Raw genomic sequence first — 15,822 nt, forward strand, 5'->3', positions numbered from 1 at the left:
CCACCTTTTAAAAAACTTAGAATGACCTCTTAGATGTGCTCTTTGGACACTGCTAATTTGTTAAAAACTGCAAAATACACTTTATTAAAATATGCAGCAAATATAAGGGAAAAAAGTATAAATCAAAACCTACATTACTGCTATATAGGTATATTTGGTCCTTATTTGACTAACACCGGTTTTTAAGCCTGGAAAAAGATGCATATTGAGCGAAAAGAACATTGTTTGTCTCAGAGCTATTCACTACAGTGCTAAATGCTATACATAGCTAAATATGTTTCCTGTAATCCTATCACAATAATACATGAACTCTGCAACACTTCTCGTATTCTTTGAATGAATAGTTCATTCTCTTGTTTGTTTTTTTGTTTTTTTCAAGTAGTAAAATTTCTATTGAGCTCGGATGTCCTTGGTGTGTTGTTAAAACCTCTGTGACTGTTCCCTGCATACTTGATTTGTATCGTTATTTCGGCTTAAGAACATTGTGTATTGTAAGCATTTGAGATTTCAAGTTGCAATTCTGTATTGAGCCGTTTTTACCCTCTGTGGCTCTGAGACCAGCCACAAAATAATCATCTGATCATTAGATGACCAGATCTCTGGCGATTTAGACAGATGGTTTTATGATCATAACGCATGGATCCTCTGATGTCCAAACTACCCACAGATAGGACGCTGATCGGAATCTAATCTATGACGCCAACACTGTAAGGCAGCACTGCTAACTCTTATGGTTTGTTGCAAATGGTCATTTAAAAGCAAATAATAATAAGTTGTGCATTAGGTATGATTTGAGTGTCCCAGCAGAGACCGTGATTCTCTTGGGGCAGATTCAATGGCAATTGATGAACGAGGTTCTTTTGCGGTATGTCAGGGGTTATAATGTGAGCTTATCTTTACTCTCACCTCTGCCGTGAGATTCCCATGGGACATCGCTTGTAATTGAAACTGTCCCTTGGTAAAAAACCTTCTCCACGTGTATTTGTCAGAGGTTTGCAGAGCAACATTATCACACGGTGATTGCAACTTCACCAGCGGGCGAGAGCCGCTTATAGTCCAAAGTCGTATGATCACGTTAGTGTGTGGAGGTCGCCAATTTATGAGAGTGCAGCTAATTAGTTTATGGAGTTAATCTACTAGTGACCTTGCTGAGGTGTGAACAACTTTTGATGTTCTTAGTTTTGCGCCGCGGTGGCTGGCAATAGGTGTTGGGATCTCTGTGCGCCAGCCACCGCGGTGCACAGGTGTGGGATCTCTGACCGTCACAGTGGCTGGCAATAGGTGTGGGATCTCTGGGCGCCGCGGTGGCTGGCATTAGGTGTTGGGATCTCTGTGCGCCAGCCACCGCGGTGCACAGGTATGGGATCTCTGACCGTCACAGTGGCTGGCAATAGGTGTGGGATCTCTGGGCGCCAGACACCGCGGTGCACAGGTGTGGGATCTCTGACCGTCACAGTGGCTGGCAATAGGTGTGGGATCTCTGGGCGCCAGACACCACGGCGCACAGAGATCCCAACACCTACTGCCAGCCACTGCAACGCATAGAGATCCCACACCTATTGCCACCCACTGTGATGGTCAGAGATCCCACACTTGTGCGCCACGGTGGCTGGCAGGCTGTACAACAAGTGGAACCCATGTCATTAAAGCCTGGGCACTGCTATGTTTAATACATTTATATTATATTATATTTCCTTTTACAATGTTAACCATGAATAGTTTGATACCGATGAAGGCGATGGTGGTTCCTGTATATAATGACAGTCCCTGACTCAATGCTGTGCTTTCCTTCTACAGGAATACATCATCCGGATCCAGCGAGGAGTATCCATGGAGAACAGCTGGCAGGTAATTCACGTGTTCATTTATTCTTCTCAACTGCATATTCCACATTACCAGCACACGCTGTGTCACAGGTTTATTGTACCCAGAGAATACATAAGCCACCAATGGCACCATTCATTATAATGTGAATCCAGGAGGTGGCAAAAAAATAAGTCTTCCTTTCTTAAGGTATACAATATCTGCCTATAACTATTTTCCACATGTTTACTTCTGTTACTGCAAAGAACTCTTCCTGCTGCTGAAGACTGTACTTTCTGTTCTCTAATCTAAGGTTTGATTTTCCGTGCAGTTAATGGAGCATTCATCAGTGTTTGTTTGCAGATGTACATGTTTATGTATCTGGTCTGACCATTTTCTGACCCTACACTACTTAGTCCACACTTATTTACACACTGCAGATGTCTCCAGGGTTAGAGGGCCCTGCACAGTAGTGATTGGCTCTTCAGGCCCATGTGATCCGGTATTTCAGTAAACAGGCAGTAAATCTCGCACACTATATGAGACAGAGCTAGGTGCATTGTGCTGGCAGTCACTATTACATTTCATATTTATGACAGGGCATTAAAGTTTATAGTTTTACATATGATGTATATTATGTCTTTCAGATTGTGAGAAGATATAGCGACTTTGACTTGCTCAATAATAGCCTGCAGGTAAGATATATATGGTTCAGTTTGTTGGAAGGTTTTATGATTTTGTAGGTGTGTATATCAGCGCATGAGAGCTATAAAATGTACTTCCTGCCTACGCACAGTGAAGGCAGCCATTTTGTGTACTGAACCAACCTTCACGAGAAAGCAGTTTACTAGTTCAGGTGACATCACTAATGTATGAGGCACATTGTCAGCAGGCTTCCTATATATTTACCTCTACTTACACCGTTCAGTATGTGGGAATGGACTGCATTGATGGCCAGAAGTTCAACAGACATAGCCAAGATACAGAAAAGAAAAATGGCTGCCAAAATGGCTTTCCACTAAAATACAGCACAATACCTATATTGTTTAAATTAATAGACTGTCCATCAACTATTCAACTGCTTATACACATGAATGACTTCCTCACTTGACTTGTGAAGCTTACCAAACTGCAAACCAATTTTGCAGTATTTTGTATTACAGTTAATCTGTACAAAATGGTGTATAACTAGTTAATGCAAATGAGGCCTATGTGGATGTAAGTTGGACTTTCTCTTCATATTTCTTATAGATATACTTCTTTATATAAAAAAAAGCCTATATTTCCATGTGTTTTAAATATGGACATAGCTTATTCTGTGCAATTAATGCTATATGTCTGTGCTAATGTTTTGACTGGGTAAGAAATTTTAAATTCCAGCTTAAATATGAAACCTGACTGAATGTTTGGTTTGCATTTACAAGCAGAGGTAGTACCATGTTAGCTGTAAAAATGGATCACAGATTGATAGAAGAAAAAAAAGTAATTTAAAGGTTATTTATAACCTTTTGGGCCTATGAATTTACTACTTTAAGAGTCATCAGGTCTTTGAATGCTTACAATGATTTAAAAATATACCCTTGTCCTCCATATACATCTGAATTTTTTTTATTTTTTTTTAATTTGCAAGCAGTGGTGGAAGTGGGGGTGTATATGGCGGTATAAACATACCGCCGCTTTTCCTACTATAACTTCATTGTAATACTATCACATTCCTTTCAGTTACAACATCATCATCATCACCATTTATTTATATAGCGCCACTGATTCTGTAGTGCTGTACAGAGAACTCACTCACACCAGTCCCTGCCCCATTGGAGCTTACAGTCTAAATTCCCTAACATACACACACACAGACAGAGAGACGAGGGTCAATTTTGATAGCAGCCAATTAACCTATTAGTATGTTTTTGGAGTGTGGGAGGAAACCGGAGGACCTGGAGGAAACCAACGCAAACATACAAACACCACACAGATAAGGGCATGGTCGGGAATTGAACTCATGACCCCAGCGCTGTGCGGCAGAAGTGCTAACCACTAGGCCACCGTGCATACTGGCACTTCATGTGGAATAAAACTTCACACAGTGGCTGAAGAACCATGTTTAATTATATATGATTATGTAACTGCACACAGTTGTGTATAGTAAGATGGCTATATTTGGTGTTAGACATAAATATATAGTATGTGTGATGGGCGTTACTTGTAAGTGTCTTTTATATTGAAATGAGGCAATTGTTTGACTTTCTCGAAGCGGCAACAATGCAGATTCTACGAGCATGTTCTGTGTTATAGAAACACATGAAAAGCATGTTGGATAGATGAACTACGTTTAATGTCAAAATTGACCTCTATATTAGTCTTCCTGCATCCGTTTGACAGGAGCCTTGCACCACTAATCTGCTTTAGGAGGACCCTCTTCCTTCCACTATGATAATTTGTGGCTTTCCCCAAACCCCCATTCCCCTCCTCCCATCATTTACCATCCTGCGGTCACTAATCACACAAGTGGACAAGTCTCTGCCTCCCACACATCACATGACACTCTATAGCCAATCTGAACGCTCTGCTGATCTGATTGGCTACAGGTTGGGGGTCACATGGTGAAGCCATAGATGATGATTAATAAAAATTATACTCTGACCCTAGTAAAACACAATATAAAAAACATAAATCTTCCTTTCTTCCATGGCTATTATTTAATATAACGGGCAACTTTCATAAATTCATTATCTTCATATAATGAAGATGATGGACAAAGGAACATAGAACAAGGCGATGCTAGGCATAGTTTGCTTGAGGTAGGTTTGCTTGTGCTAATGTACATGTAGACTTGTGTACTTGGTAGATTACACAAATGCCGTTTTCCAAAGAAATCTTCAGTATTATGTCGCTTAAGACTGAGGAGTGTTCTATGCAGCAAGCTGCGGAATAACCTGGATTTGTACTGCGCCTCCCTTGCATCGGAGACATTGCCGAGCCGTGTGGGGGTGAAACGGCTGAGAGCGCTCCTGTGTGTTCTGCTCTTCAGTTGGCCATTTCATTTATCAGTGTTTTCGCTCCCTAATGTGCCTCATTTCAGGTGTAATTGGATTTTCAGTCACTTGTCAGAACTGATCATCTCCCATCGCTCACATCTAACACAAAAATTGGCAGTAATTCTTCTTTTCACACCGCTCACGCTTCATATCCTATTCATTAAGCGTCCGTACACCCCTCTGCAACCTGGCTCTCTCCAAGGCTTATTGTGCACAAATTGGATTTCAGGACAGATGGTTAGCAGGAAGAGGACAAATACTTATAAAACAGCACCTTTTATAATGATAGGAGTTCAGGTTACAAAATTGATTTTGCAAAGTGCGTGATTCTTTTAGGTCAGATGGGAAAGTTTATTTTTTATTTTTTTTCCCTACAATATTCTTTTCAGCTAGCAGACACGAGTCTGTCTTAAGTTGTTTGGGAAGTGGAATTGCTTTCAGCTAATTATAAAAGTGTAAGAGTGCTTTTATATGAAGTGTCCAGTGCTTCCAAATGATTTGTGAAAATTAGGTCAGAAAATTGCCTCTAGACATCAGTCATAGACTTAATGCCTCGCCTGTATTTCAGGATGGAATTGGTCATAATTATGTGTGTCAAATAAATTTGCTATCTACAGTGTCGTTTTACTCCCTTATCAAAGACTCTTTCTTATTGATATTTTAGTGTGTCTGATTGATTTTTGTTTATTAAATCAGTTAGGTGTAAACATTTAGGGTTTGTTCATGCACCATATTTCAGAGCCTTCCTTGCTGGTTGAACAGGGTACTGCTATATCTTGGAGAACCTTGCTTTACAAGCTAACGCTAAAGCAAATTAACCATTTATAATGAAAAGTATCCACATGACCCTGCAATGAAATTGTTTTACCTCACACAATCTAAACACGAGGGATTTAATCCACAATTAAGGTAGTGTCAGTGGGAACATTAATATCCCTCCTATGGTCAACTGTGCATCCAGAAGATATATTGGGATATTTACAGACCGATATGTAGAGCCGTTTGCTTATATTCCATACAGCTGTTTCAATCTTGCTAGAAGGTATTCACATGCCCCTACTATAAAATAGCATTGCCTCCCAATACCTAAAACCTTTCTAGTTGTAGTTTGAACATTAGGGGTGCAGTTTCATTGGAGTTTATGTACTTTAATTCTGCATTGCGGTAGCTTTTGTGAAAAGAGAAGACAATGTCTTTGTTTCTAAATATCTGTGGGAAGTATATTGGTCTTCAAGCAATTGCTCAATTCATGGTGGGACCCAACGTGGACCCTGAATATTAGGGCTCTAACTCTTGTTGGGCCCAAATTCCACAGGTTAAGACGGCAGTTCCCAAAGTGTGCGCCGCGGCTCCCTGGGGTGCCGTGGCGCTGTCACAGGGGTGCCGCGATCGCCCTCCAAACAAAAGAAGAAAAAAACCCCCAAAAAAAACTTGCCCATCCAGCACCGGATCCTCCTCCTCCTCAATGTTCTCACTGACTGGACAGCGTCAGTGAGGAGCGGCAGCAGAGAGGACAGAAGACGGCGGAACACGAAGAAAGAAGGTAAGTAAAGGAAGGCAGAGTGAAGGTGGACAGAGATGCTGAAGGGGGGGGCGGACAGACACTGAAGGGGGGGGCGGACGGAGACAGACGCTGAAGGCGGGGGGCACAGGGTGTGAGATGGCGAAGGGGATACAGAGATATGATGAAGGGGCACAATGTGATGGTGAAGGGGTCTAAATACATCTTACGTAATTTTGACCCAGCTACTTAAAAAACGAGACTACCCGGTAATTATATTTGCTTTGGGGTACCTTGGAAAAATGATGGTGACCCGAAGTGTGCCTCGAACTGAGAAAGTTTGGGAACCACTGGGTTAAGGGGGAGATAATATACAAAAACCAAAGGATAGTGAATATCTGCGCTAGTTTAAAATTACAAAACATGCAAAGTATATACAAAAAAAATGCAAAGAATATACAAAAACAGAATAAAAGAGTCCAAAAGTATAGTCCTAAATTAGAATGTGAAGATGATTCTTCTTTGTGACTCCGTTGTTAACATATGACAAAAAGAAGAATCAAAAACAACATAGTGTAACCTGTATATCACTAAATGTATTATCTTCCACAATGTTATTTGATTTAAATGTGAATAAAACACTGTATGCTAATTGGCCTAGCCAAAAAACAGAGCTTCATACATACCCAATCGTAACTATAAGCATGTACCTAAGAGGCTATTATGGTAGGAGAGAAAATAGGATATATGTGGATATCCTACTAGTAATAAATACATTAGAAAAGAAAACCAAGTGAATGTTTTCTAGATCTCTCGGGATTCAAACTCAGTCCTTCACACATGCTAACCTCAGACCAACAATGTACGTGAAATGTAATCGGTAAGTTATGTAGCAAACTAGAAGACAGGAGAAGAGAGGACCCTGCTCATCAGAGCTTACAGTCTAATTGAAAGGTCATATCTGTAAAATAAAAATTTTACTTATTTCTCAATGAACGTTTGCTCAGTAATACATTGTATTTCTCCATTTAAAATAGTCTGAATGTGTTAAGACCACTGGACCAGGTTTGGCAAGCCACACTGTGGATCAACCATTCATTGCTTTCCAATTTGGAGTGAGCAAGCTATTTGACTTTACATGTTTGTTTTCGTAGGTTAGGATTTTGATTTGTACGTTACATACCAGCAATGTTTTGTTTACTCTGAATTTTACCTGTCTTTCTAGATCTCAGGTCTAAGTCTCCCTCTGCCTCCTAAGAAACTAATAGGGAACATGGATCGTGAATTTATTGCAGAGAGACAGAAAGGGCTCCAAAACTATCTAAACGTCATCACCTCTAACCATATCCTAAGCTGTTATGAACCGGTGAAAAAATTCCTTGATCCCAACAGCTATTCTGCAAATTACACTGGTAGGTGATCAATCTGACTTGTGTTATTTATGCAGCAAATTAAGACTAGTGATATTATTATTAAACCTTTATTTATATAAAGGCAGGCTATTACACCACGCTGTACTGTCACAAAATATTTGTTCATATCTGTCTCTCTTCTGTTCCCCACGGTGGCTCAATAAATGCATAGGCAAACAGAAAGGGGGGGGGTTCCTAGTGCCTGGAAACCCCCCATCCAAGCCTGGGGCACTGTATAATTGTGGTGGCTGGACCCTGCTCCCGCTTCACACAACTCTGCTTGAAAAGGGAGAGTTGCGTACACCTAACAGTAGTGCCCATGCATATTATGGAGAAAGGAAGAGTTGGAGAGCAGCCAAGCACTGTCTAATATTATAGCCACACCCCCATGCATGCTGGTCACACCCACTGGCGTCGTGGTGTGGAAACCCCCCTCTACAAATCCTGCCTTTGCCCATGAAATGGTCTATATTTCTCGCCTGTTTTGTCACCCTGCCTCTGTATCTATTAAACAGACCCTGCCCAGGTGGGTGACATTACTAAAAATAATGTTTTATGTTTCTAAAATAGGGGGCAGACCTGAAATATAGGTTGCTTCCCTACAGAAAAGTTTCTTGTAATTTTATTTTTAGCTAATTACATGTAGAAGTTTCCACATGTGACCAAATTGTGATTCATATTCTTGGTTTACTGAAACGTGTTGTGCCCTTAGCAGACATTTTCTGTTCCGAAAGGCTCCCTGGTGTTTGCAGACAGGAAGTCTGTTTTGCATATTGTAAATGTTGCCACGCATTGGAAATCCTGAAACTTTTACATATGTCATTTTCATTTAAACCATTTTTCACCCAAAGATATTTGCATTTAATGGTCTTATGAAGAACACAGTTCATTTCCTATAATTATGTGATAATGTTTGAGGACACCTGAGCTTCAGCTGCTCAATATATATAGGACGTGTCTGTACCGTCACTTACTGCTCGGTGCCTGGGGAATGCCCCAGGAACAATAACATGATGCAGCTGCCTCTGATCTGCAAATAGTCTCTGACAGGAGCTGAAATAGCTTGTTTTCATTATCAACGTTAGTTTCCATTTAGCCAGACCGTTCCGTAGAGCTGTACAATGGAAACAGGCGGTGCAGCCAGAACTAGATTGACACCCCATGGGGCCCTAGGGGAAATATTGGTTTGTTTCCCGCACCCCTGCCTCTCTCACGGCATCAACCTGCCTCTTCATCAGACCACTCTATTTACTTACCCTTGTTGATCTTGTGTTCTTATTGGAGTCTAGATGGCGCCAGCAGTCACCACGAGCATGCCGTTTTCCTTTGCCGCTTGGCCCTTCCTTGGAAGGTTTCTCTGCTGTGATTGGTAGTTTAGGAGCAGCAAGTTGCTTAACTACCAGATACAACACAGATGGCTGTGTGGTATAGGTTGGTCATGGCCCAACAATTTCGAGAGCCTAGGTTGTCTAGTGGGTGATCCAACTATGGGCACAGCTCTACGTTTTACCAAATACGGATGCCAAACCAGATGGAGAGGGGGAAACTTAAAGGCCAATTCCATACAGAACTGAAAATTCAGTTTTGAGTGGAATAACCTGTGTTAAGCTGATCCCAGAAGATTACTGACATAGGATCCGGTGTTCATGTGATCCAGTGGGTCCTGTGTTGGAAAGACTGGACAACAGAGAATCCTCTGATGTCTGCTGCCCCCTCCCTGCTCGGGCTGACACGTTCTCCAGTGGGATAATAATCTGTAGCCCTGTTTTCAAGAAAATCCTGTGTGATGTTCACTGGGTGCTGCATAGTCCTGGCAATGCCCATCTGACGTCCAGGTAAATTAGTCTGCCATGTTGGTAGCAGTCCATGCCAACGTACTGTAGCCCTGCTCAGGCTGGCATTTTATATAGGGAACATTTAATGTAGCTACTGTCTATCTACTATGCGCTTTGTTCCCCAGGGCTTGCACAGTGACTAAGCTAATGTTAGGCGTGATGTCCAGCAACCACTATGTAAAGCTCATTAATATTTTGATTGGCAGAAGCTCAGGATGCCCTCAACAGGCCCACACTCTGCAATAGGAGGAGGTGGGCGAGTTTCTCATGTACGGTAATTGCTGGAATGCATTTTAGACTAAGCATCTGAGGGGAACCTGCGTTCCCTTCCCTGTTTAAAGATGTTTCTTTCTGTACATTATAATGATGTTTGTCTTTATATGTTTTTCTTGTAACTTAATACCAAGTAGATGGAATATGCTTATGAAAAATGAAAGTTTCATTAATGGTTTTAATCTTAATAACTGTTAATCGTCCTAGCAAAATTAGTGTTAGTGGTTGTACTTGGTAGAATCAAAGGAAATGAGGGTAACAACCCCCCCCCCCCGCCACCCCCCTCCCAAAAAATAAAATAAAATATTTTTTTCTAAGTTGTGTGCAGACATTTGGGTACACATATAAAGTATCTTGCAGAGGTCGGACAGCTTTTCCATTATTTTTCCTCTTTAAAGGATAACAGACCATTGTTATCCAAGATTTTGCTAGAAGTGCCTGTATTGTATATCTGTCCTGTTAATAGAGAAACGGCTAATTGAAGCGAAAAAAACTACTAAAGGCCCCCATCTGCCATGTTGAAAAATCAACTGTTTCTGGATGGACAGCCCCCAATTATATAATGATCCTAATAGTCCACCTGTCCTATATTCCTGCAGAAATTGCCTTGCAACAAGTGTCTATGTTCTTCCGATCAGACCCAAAGTTTGAGGTGGTCGAGCCCCTGAAAGAAATAGGTAAGAGATTGCTGTTTATGGACTTATTGTTGCTGGAAGTACTTGTTTCATAAATCTCATATTGTACCTTTTTTTTTTCATTTTTTTATTTTTAGGTTGGAGGTTGCGGAAAAGATATTTTCTAATGAAATGTAAAAACCAACCAAAAGAGCCCCTGGTCTTAAGCTGGGTAAATTGAATATTCATTTATTTTATGTGATTTCTTTGTGTTGTATAAGTTAAAACACATGTTGGTTTACTGCATATGGAACAGCTACTAGTTATGTCCACGTGTTTAAGGAATGTATATGATAAGCTTTTTCCCCTATGCACACTAGACATTAAACTATAATAAGCTGCATTGTTATACTGGATTAACGTGTGTAAAAAATTAAATAAAAATATACATAATATGTGTTTTGTTTTGTTTTTTGCTTTTTTTTGTTTTTGTTTTCTTTGTTTGTTTTTCCTTTCTTAGGTATTAAGTTGCTATTAACACTGGTGGAGGGTTTATCACATATTATATAGTAAAATAAATGCAAAATGCTGCAAATTGTTCCAGTGCAAGTTTTTTCCAATACATGCTATGAAGCCATGCTATTGTCCCTTATCCTAAATGACAGATCTTGATGATTTGATTCCATTCTGTGTTCCAGGCTGATCTGGGTCCGGATAAATATTTGCAAGATAAAGATTTCCAATGTGCGATCAAACTCCTGCAGTCGTGGTCTGTAAGTATATATTGAGTCCCAATATTTCCACCATTCCCATGATCCTCCGGGCTACAGTAAATACAAGTCCACGTTTATCTTGCCAAGAGTAAGGTCTGGTGCAGTGTGCACCAATGTGACGTCACCCGTGGCACAGATTTGATTAGAACTGTCCTTGAATTTGAAAAATGAGAGCACACTTCCGTTTTTTTTCCTTCTGATAGGAGGATTTGTTTTCCCTGCCAATGGTTCTTAACTCATGTAGCCATCCAAAAATGGACCCCAGTATCTAAAATATCTTTTAATCCATAATCCTGTTGAATAAACTGAATTTATCTTCTAAACAGTGTAGCAGCATGTGGTATTATGATGATCTTTCTCTTGTACGGTTACCTGGAATGAATTGCAATATTGGTTCAAAGCTCAAACATCTGTCTCAAAACTGACAATCTGACCCAGTTAAACAAGGTTAAGAACATCAGCTTTGCACAAAGCTCAGGATGATTCTAGTTCACCTGTATTCTGGAACCTCTTTAGAGTATATCTAATTGACCTTTCTCTCTGGCTTGAATAAATGTTTGAAACATACCTAGCAGATATTTGAGTAAAAAAAATATTACATGGGATATGAACTTACCTTTCACCTAATGTACTGGTTTATTTACTGGGCATAAAAGCGGTTTGGAGCACGATATTGTCCATTTTTCTTTCCAATAGGTTTTATCGGCCAAGGCAATGCAATGTGATCGAACTGTATACTGTAAAATGGTACAATGCAGTAATAGTATTGGTTTGCTAAGCTTCTCGGACATTAGAGTGCTCTCAGCTTGTTTCGATTTAATGTCTCTTTTAAGTTAGACAGGATTGTTTCTGGGGTGTGTAGACTGCAATTACCATAGAATTCTTGGCTTTGGTTTCTAAATTTTGTTCCATTCTCTCCTCAGCATCCGTACATCAACCGCGTCACGTTTGCCACAGCTAGCGAGTTGTCTGCTCTTGTTATTAGGCCGTTCAATGAAAAGGGAACTCTGAAGGATCTGATCTACAAGGTAATAACTGTATAGGACTGTATTATCTTTACCTATTCTTACTCCACTAAGTGACATATCCACATAAAAAAAAGCATTTACATATTTACAACTGATCTTCATGATACTAAATATATGAAACATAAATTTTCTTGGTTGTATGTTAATTATGAGTTTAACTATTCCCCTTCCCCTGATTTTTCATGAGGAAAACTAAAAACACTTACTACATTCATTCCCACATTTTGAACCTTCCGTAGCCCAGGCTGAAACGCTTGCTGTTTTTGGAATTCAGTTGATCCCAAATGTGTATTTCAGAGTGCACTTTGCTGCAGCACAGACAAACACTGGTGCTAGGAATGCTGGGAAGCATTGGCATTTAAATGGACAGTGGTGTTACCATTTTACTGTGTACTGCCTATTAATTTTTTTTGGTGATTAAGAAAAAAAAAAAGTATGGAATCTAAAAGCACAATGATAACTTGAGTACTGATGTTTGCTTACATTGTATATCCTGTTTGCTTTTGGCGTGCAGAGAAAATACAGTTAAGAATTGTCCTTGTGCATGAACCATTGTAGAATTCAAGTCTTAAAATTAATGAAATTCACTGTAAAAACTCATAGCTCTTTGTTCATGCACAGCAAATGCAGTACAAACCTCAGTCTAAAGAGTTTCACTACTTCCTTTAGGAGAAAGCCATATACTGGTTGTTGAATGCTGTGCTGCCTATTCATTGTTCCTTCCAATTTATTTGTTTTTCTTCTTAAGGTTAGTGGAAAGATTGTAACCTGTACAGGAGGATTGTGACAGTAACATTCACTCTTCTCTCTCTGCCGTGCAAAGCTCACCCTGTTTTGCTTTGTTTTTTATTTTCATTTCCTGGTTTATTTTTAGTTTCTGTTTCTTCTTAACCAGGTGACTTTCCTTTTCTTCTAGGCCAAACCTAAAGATCCATTTCTAAAGAAATACTGTAACCCCCGAAAAATCCAAGGTCTGGAACTCCAGCAAATCAAAACGTTTGGGAGGCAGATTTTAGAGGTATTGTTATGTATTGCAGCTATCTTACTTAACTCAAGAACGGGGTTAAATAACCTGGATGGAAAACTACTGAACTGAACAGTTCTAATCCGAAAGTCTCTTAATCCGACGTGATTCTAGAAAGCTGTGAAATGCTTGTGCTTTGACCAAGGATTACTGGGGTTCAGACCGTGGTGAAGAATATATTAGATCCCAAATAACAAGCAAAGGATATACTCTACCTCTTTGTCAACCACTATAATGACCACTGTTTAGTAGGTCATTTCCTAGTACTTTCTATTCATTGAGATGAGACTGATATATATATAGATATATATATATATAGATATATATATATATATATATATATATATATATATATATATATATATATATATATATATATATATATATATAGTTACAAACTCAACAGCTAAAATGTAGTGTTGATTAAGGTGGATAGTATTTCACGTCTTGGAGCTTATCCATTAAAATCAATTATTCAAACCCAAAATGTAGCATCATTTGGAAGGAAAAAGGTCGGGGGGTTTGGTACAAATGAGACTGTAGCTTGGAAGGACAACTTGCTTATATCCTCACTCACATCTCTCAATATACACCCTGTAGATTATAAGGATATTTGAAATCTCTAAGGAGTTCTGTGACCATATAAAATTTGTTTTAATATATATTTTTTTTTAATGTTTTTTGGGCTTTTATCATCCTTATAATCTAATTAGGATAGGATATGTATCCCTTACGAATACTATCATTGTATTGTAAAATGTTCTCTAAAAATAAAATGATTGAACAATACAGTAAACTGATTTGAGCTGAAGGAGGAAATTTTATGTATTGATTCAGTAATAGGTGCATTTTGCAAATGAATAAAAACAAACATGTTTTTTTTTTGTTTGTTTTTTAAATGTAGTTGTAGTGCTGTGTCTGATAAGAAGGCGCTGTGTGGTGCATATAAATGGAGATTATTAATTAAATGGTCAGAGGTTTTGGTAAAACACTGGAAGTAGATTCCTGGATGGGACCTATCAGATGTGGTTGGTCCTCTTATATCCGCAGCGGGACTAGAATAGCTGCAGTCCCGATGTATAAATCCCTAAATCCGGCTAAGGCTTTAGTCCAGCATTCCCGAGGGTTCCTTGGGGTCCAATATGCAGAAGGGAAACTGGGTGGAGTGAAGGGATGATTGGTTAAAAAAAACAGTGGGAGGAGGAGTTGGGTTGGGGTGTAATACTTTAATGACCCAAACCTTTCATCCTTCAAATAATCCCTCAAATCTCCCTTCATGCTTGCCTATCCTACCCCCTAAACCCTCACGTCTAATCCCTCTGCCCCATCTGATCGTCACATTCACTCTTACCCCTTTGCACCTACTTGCCCCATTTGCACTGTGTCTCATTAAGCCCCCCGCATATAGAGTGTAAGCTCACACAGACAAGGTCCTCTCCTCCTTATGGCTCACGTCTGCCTCCCTCTCATACAACCTTGTTGTTAGGCCTTAAGGTGAATCCTCTGTAATCTCATTATTGCAGCTTCGTGACCATCCACGGAGGCGTTATACTTATTTATATTCATGTCACTAATAGCTCTGTCTGTCATCAAATTTACTGTACTCATATTTGTCATATGTAAGATGACTGTCCACGCTGTGGCGTCTTGTAAATAAACAGTGCTGCTGATGATAATGAGCACATGTGTTGTAGGATACAAATGGCCAGGAGTCTTGTTAGACCACTGGAAGCCTAGTGCAGTACAGCCCGGACTGACTGATTCTGGGCAGCCTCTATGTAGGAATATGATCTCTTGTAGCAATGCATGCTATTAGCAAGGGTGATCCAGTGAGTTAGGGAAGGGGACGTTGAATAAGCCATCATATAAGTAACCTTTGTAGTAATGAAGTGGTGTGATAGACGTTATTATCTTTGACAGCCTAAAAGGCATACTAGGGAGTCTATGGAAACCAAGGAGCCCATGAGCTCAGATAATAAGTTGACTTGTCAGTAGCTAGGATAGGGGGAAGATTGAACCAGGATGTTGAACAAAGAATTCAGTGACTGGAGAAACATCTTGGCACCCTGGAGGTGTGGGGCACGCACGGTGTGTGATGCATAACTGAGCGAGTCTTTTGTTAATATTGGGCAATACTTTGGCAAGATCCTCTAGACACCCCAACTAAAGTTTGTTAAAGTGCTTGTATGGAATCGCCTATTATGAAGTTTGGGCCAGTTAATTGCATTGTACCAGGGCCAGTTAGTTGCATTGTACCATGCCTTTTCAAAACCTTAGAATTGTGGGTGTATATTATGAATATCTATGTTTTTATTCTCCTTTTCAGGAATACTTACTGCCTCTTTCATACTCTGCTGGTCTGTGACCTCATTACTTGCTGTCAGTCATGCCCTTGTCACACACTACCTCGTGTGTGAGGATGTACATCAGGAGTCTCTCCACCAGTCACATGCATACTGTCCTTCCTGGTCCTCGTGTCGTTGGCTTAGGAAGGTGATTGGTGGAGGGAGTAGTACTGTCT

General features: G+C 39.9%; 1 protein-coding gene across 4 annotated transcripts in view; it reads left to right on the plus strand.

Moving 5' to 3' along the window:
- PXK (PX domain containing serine/threonine kinase like) overlaps positions 1-15,822 on the plus strand; it is a 52,017-nt gene that overhangs the window by 14,861 nt on the left and 21,334 nt on the right. For 3 of the 4 annotated variants that reach the window (XM_075183294.1, XM_075183295.1, XM_075183292.1), the window contains exons 2-9: positions 1,798-1,848; positions 2,451-2,498; positions 7,568-7,754; positions 10,462-10,539; positions 10,635-10,708; positions 11,175-11,249; positions 12,173-12,277; positions 13,194-13,295. In XM_075183294.1, the coding sequence (XP_075039395.1) occupies positions 1,798-1,848; positions 2,451-2,498; positions 7,568-7,754; positions 10,462-10,539; positions 10,635-10,708; positions 11,175-11,249; positions 12,173-12,277; positions 13,194-13,295 (720 nt within the window). Of the gene's footprint in view, positions 1-687; positions 708-1,797; positions 1,849-2,450; positions 2,499-7,567; positions 7,755-10,461; positions 10,540-10,634; positions 10,709-11,174; positions 11,250-12,172; positions 12,278-13,193; positions 13,296-15,822 lie in introns of those variants that run through there. The other variant, XM_075183293.1, reaches the window with a different exon arrangement.

Source organism: Mixophyes fleayi, chromosome 8 (genome assembly GCF_038048845.1).
Source record: "Mixophyes fleayi isolate aMixFle1 chromosome 8, aMixFle1.hap1, whole genome shotgun sequence".
In the NCBI taxonomy this organism is placed as follows: domain Eukaryota; kingdom Metazoa; phylum Chordata; class Amphibia; order Anura; family Limnodynastidae; genus Mixophyes; species Mixophyes fleayi.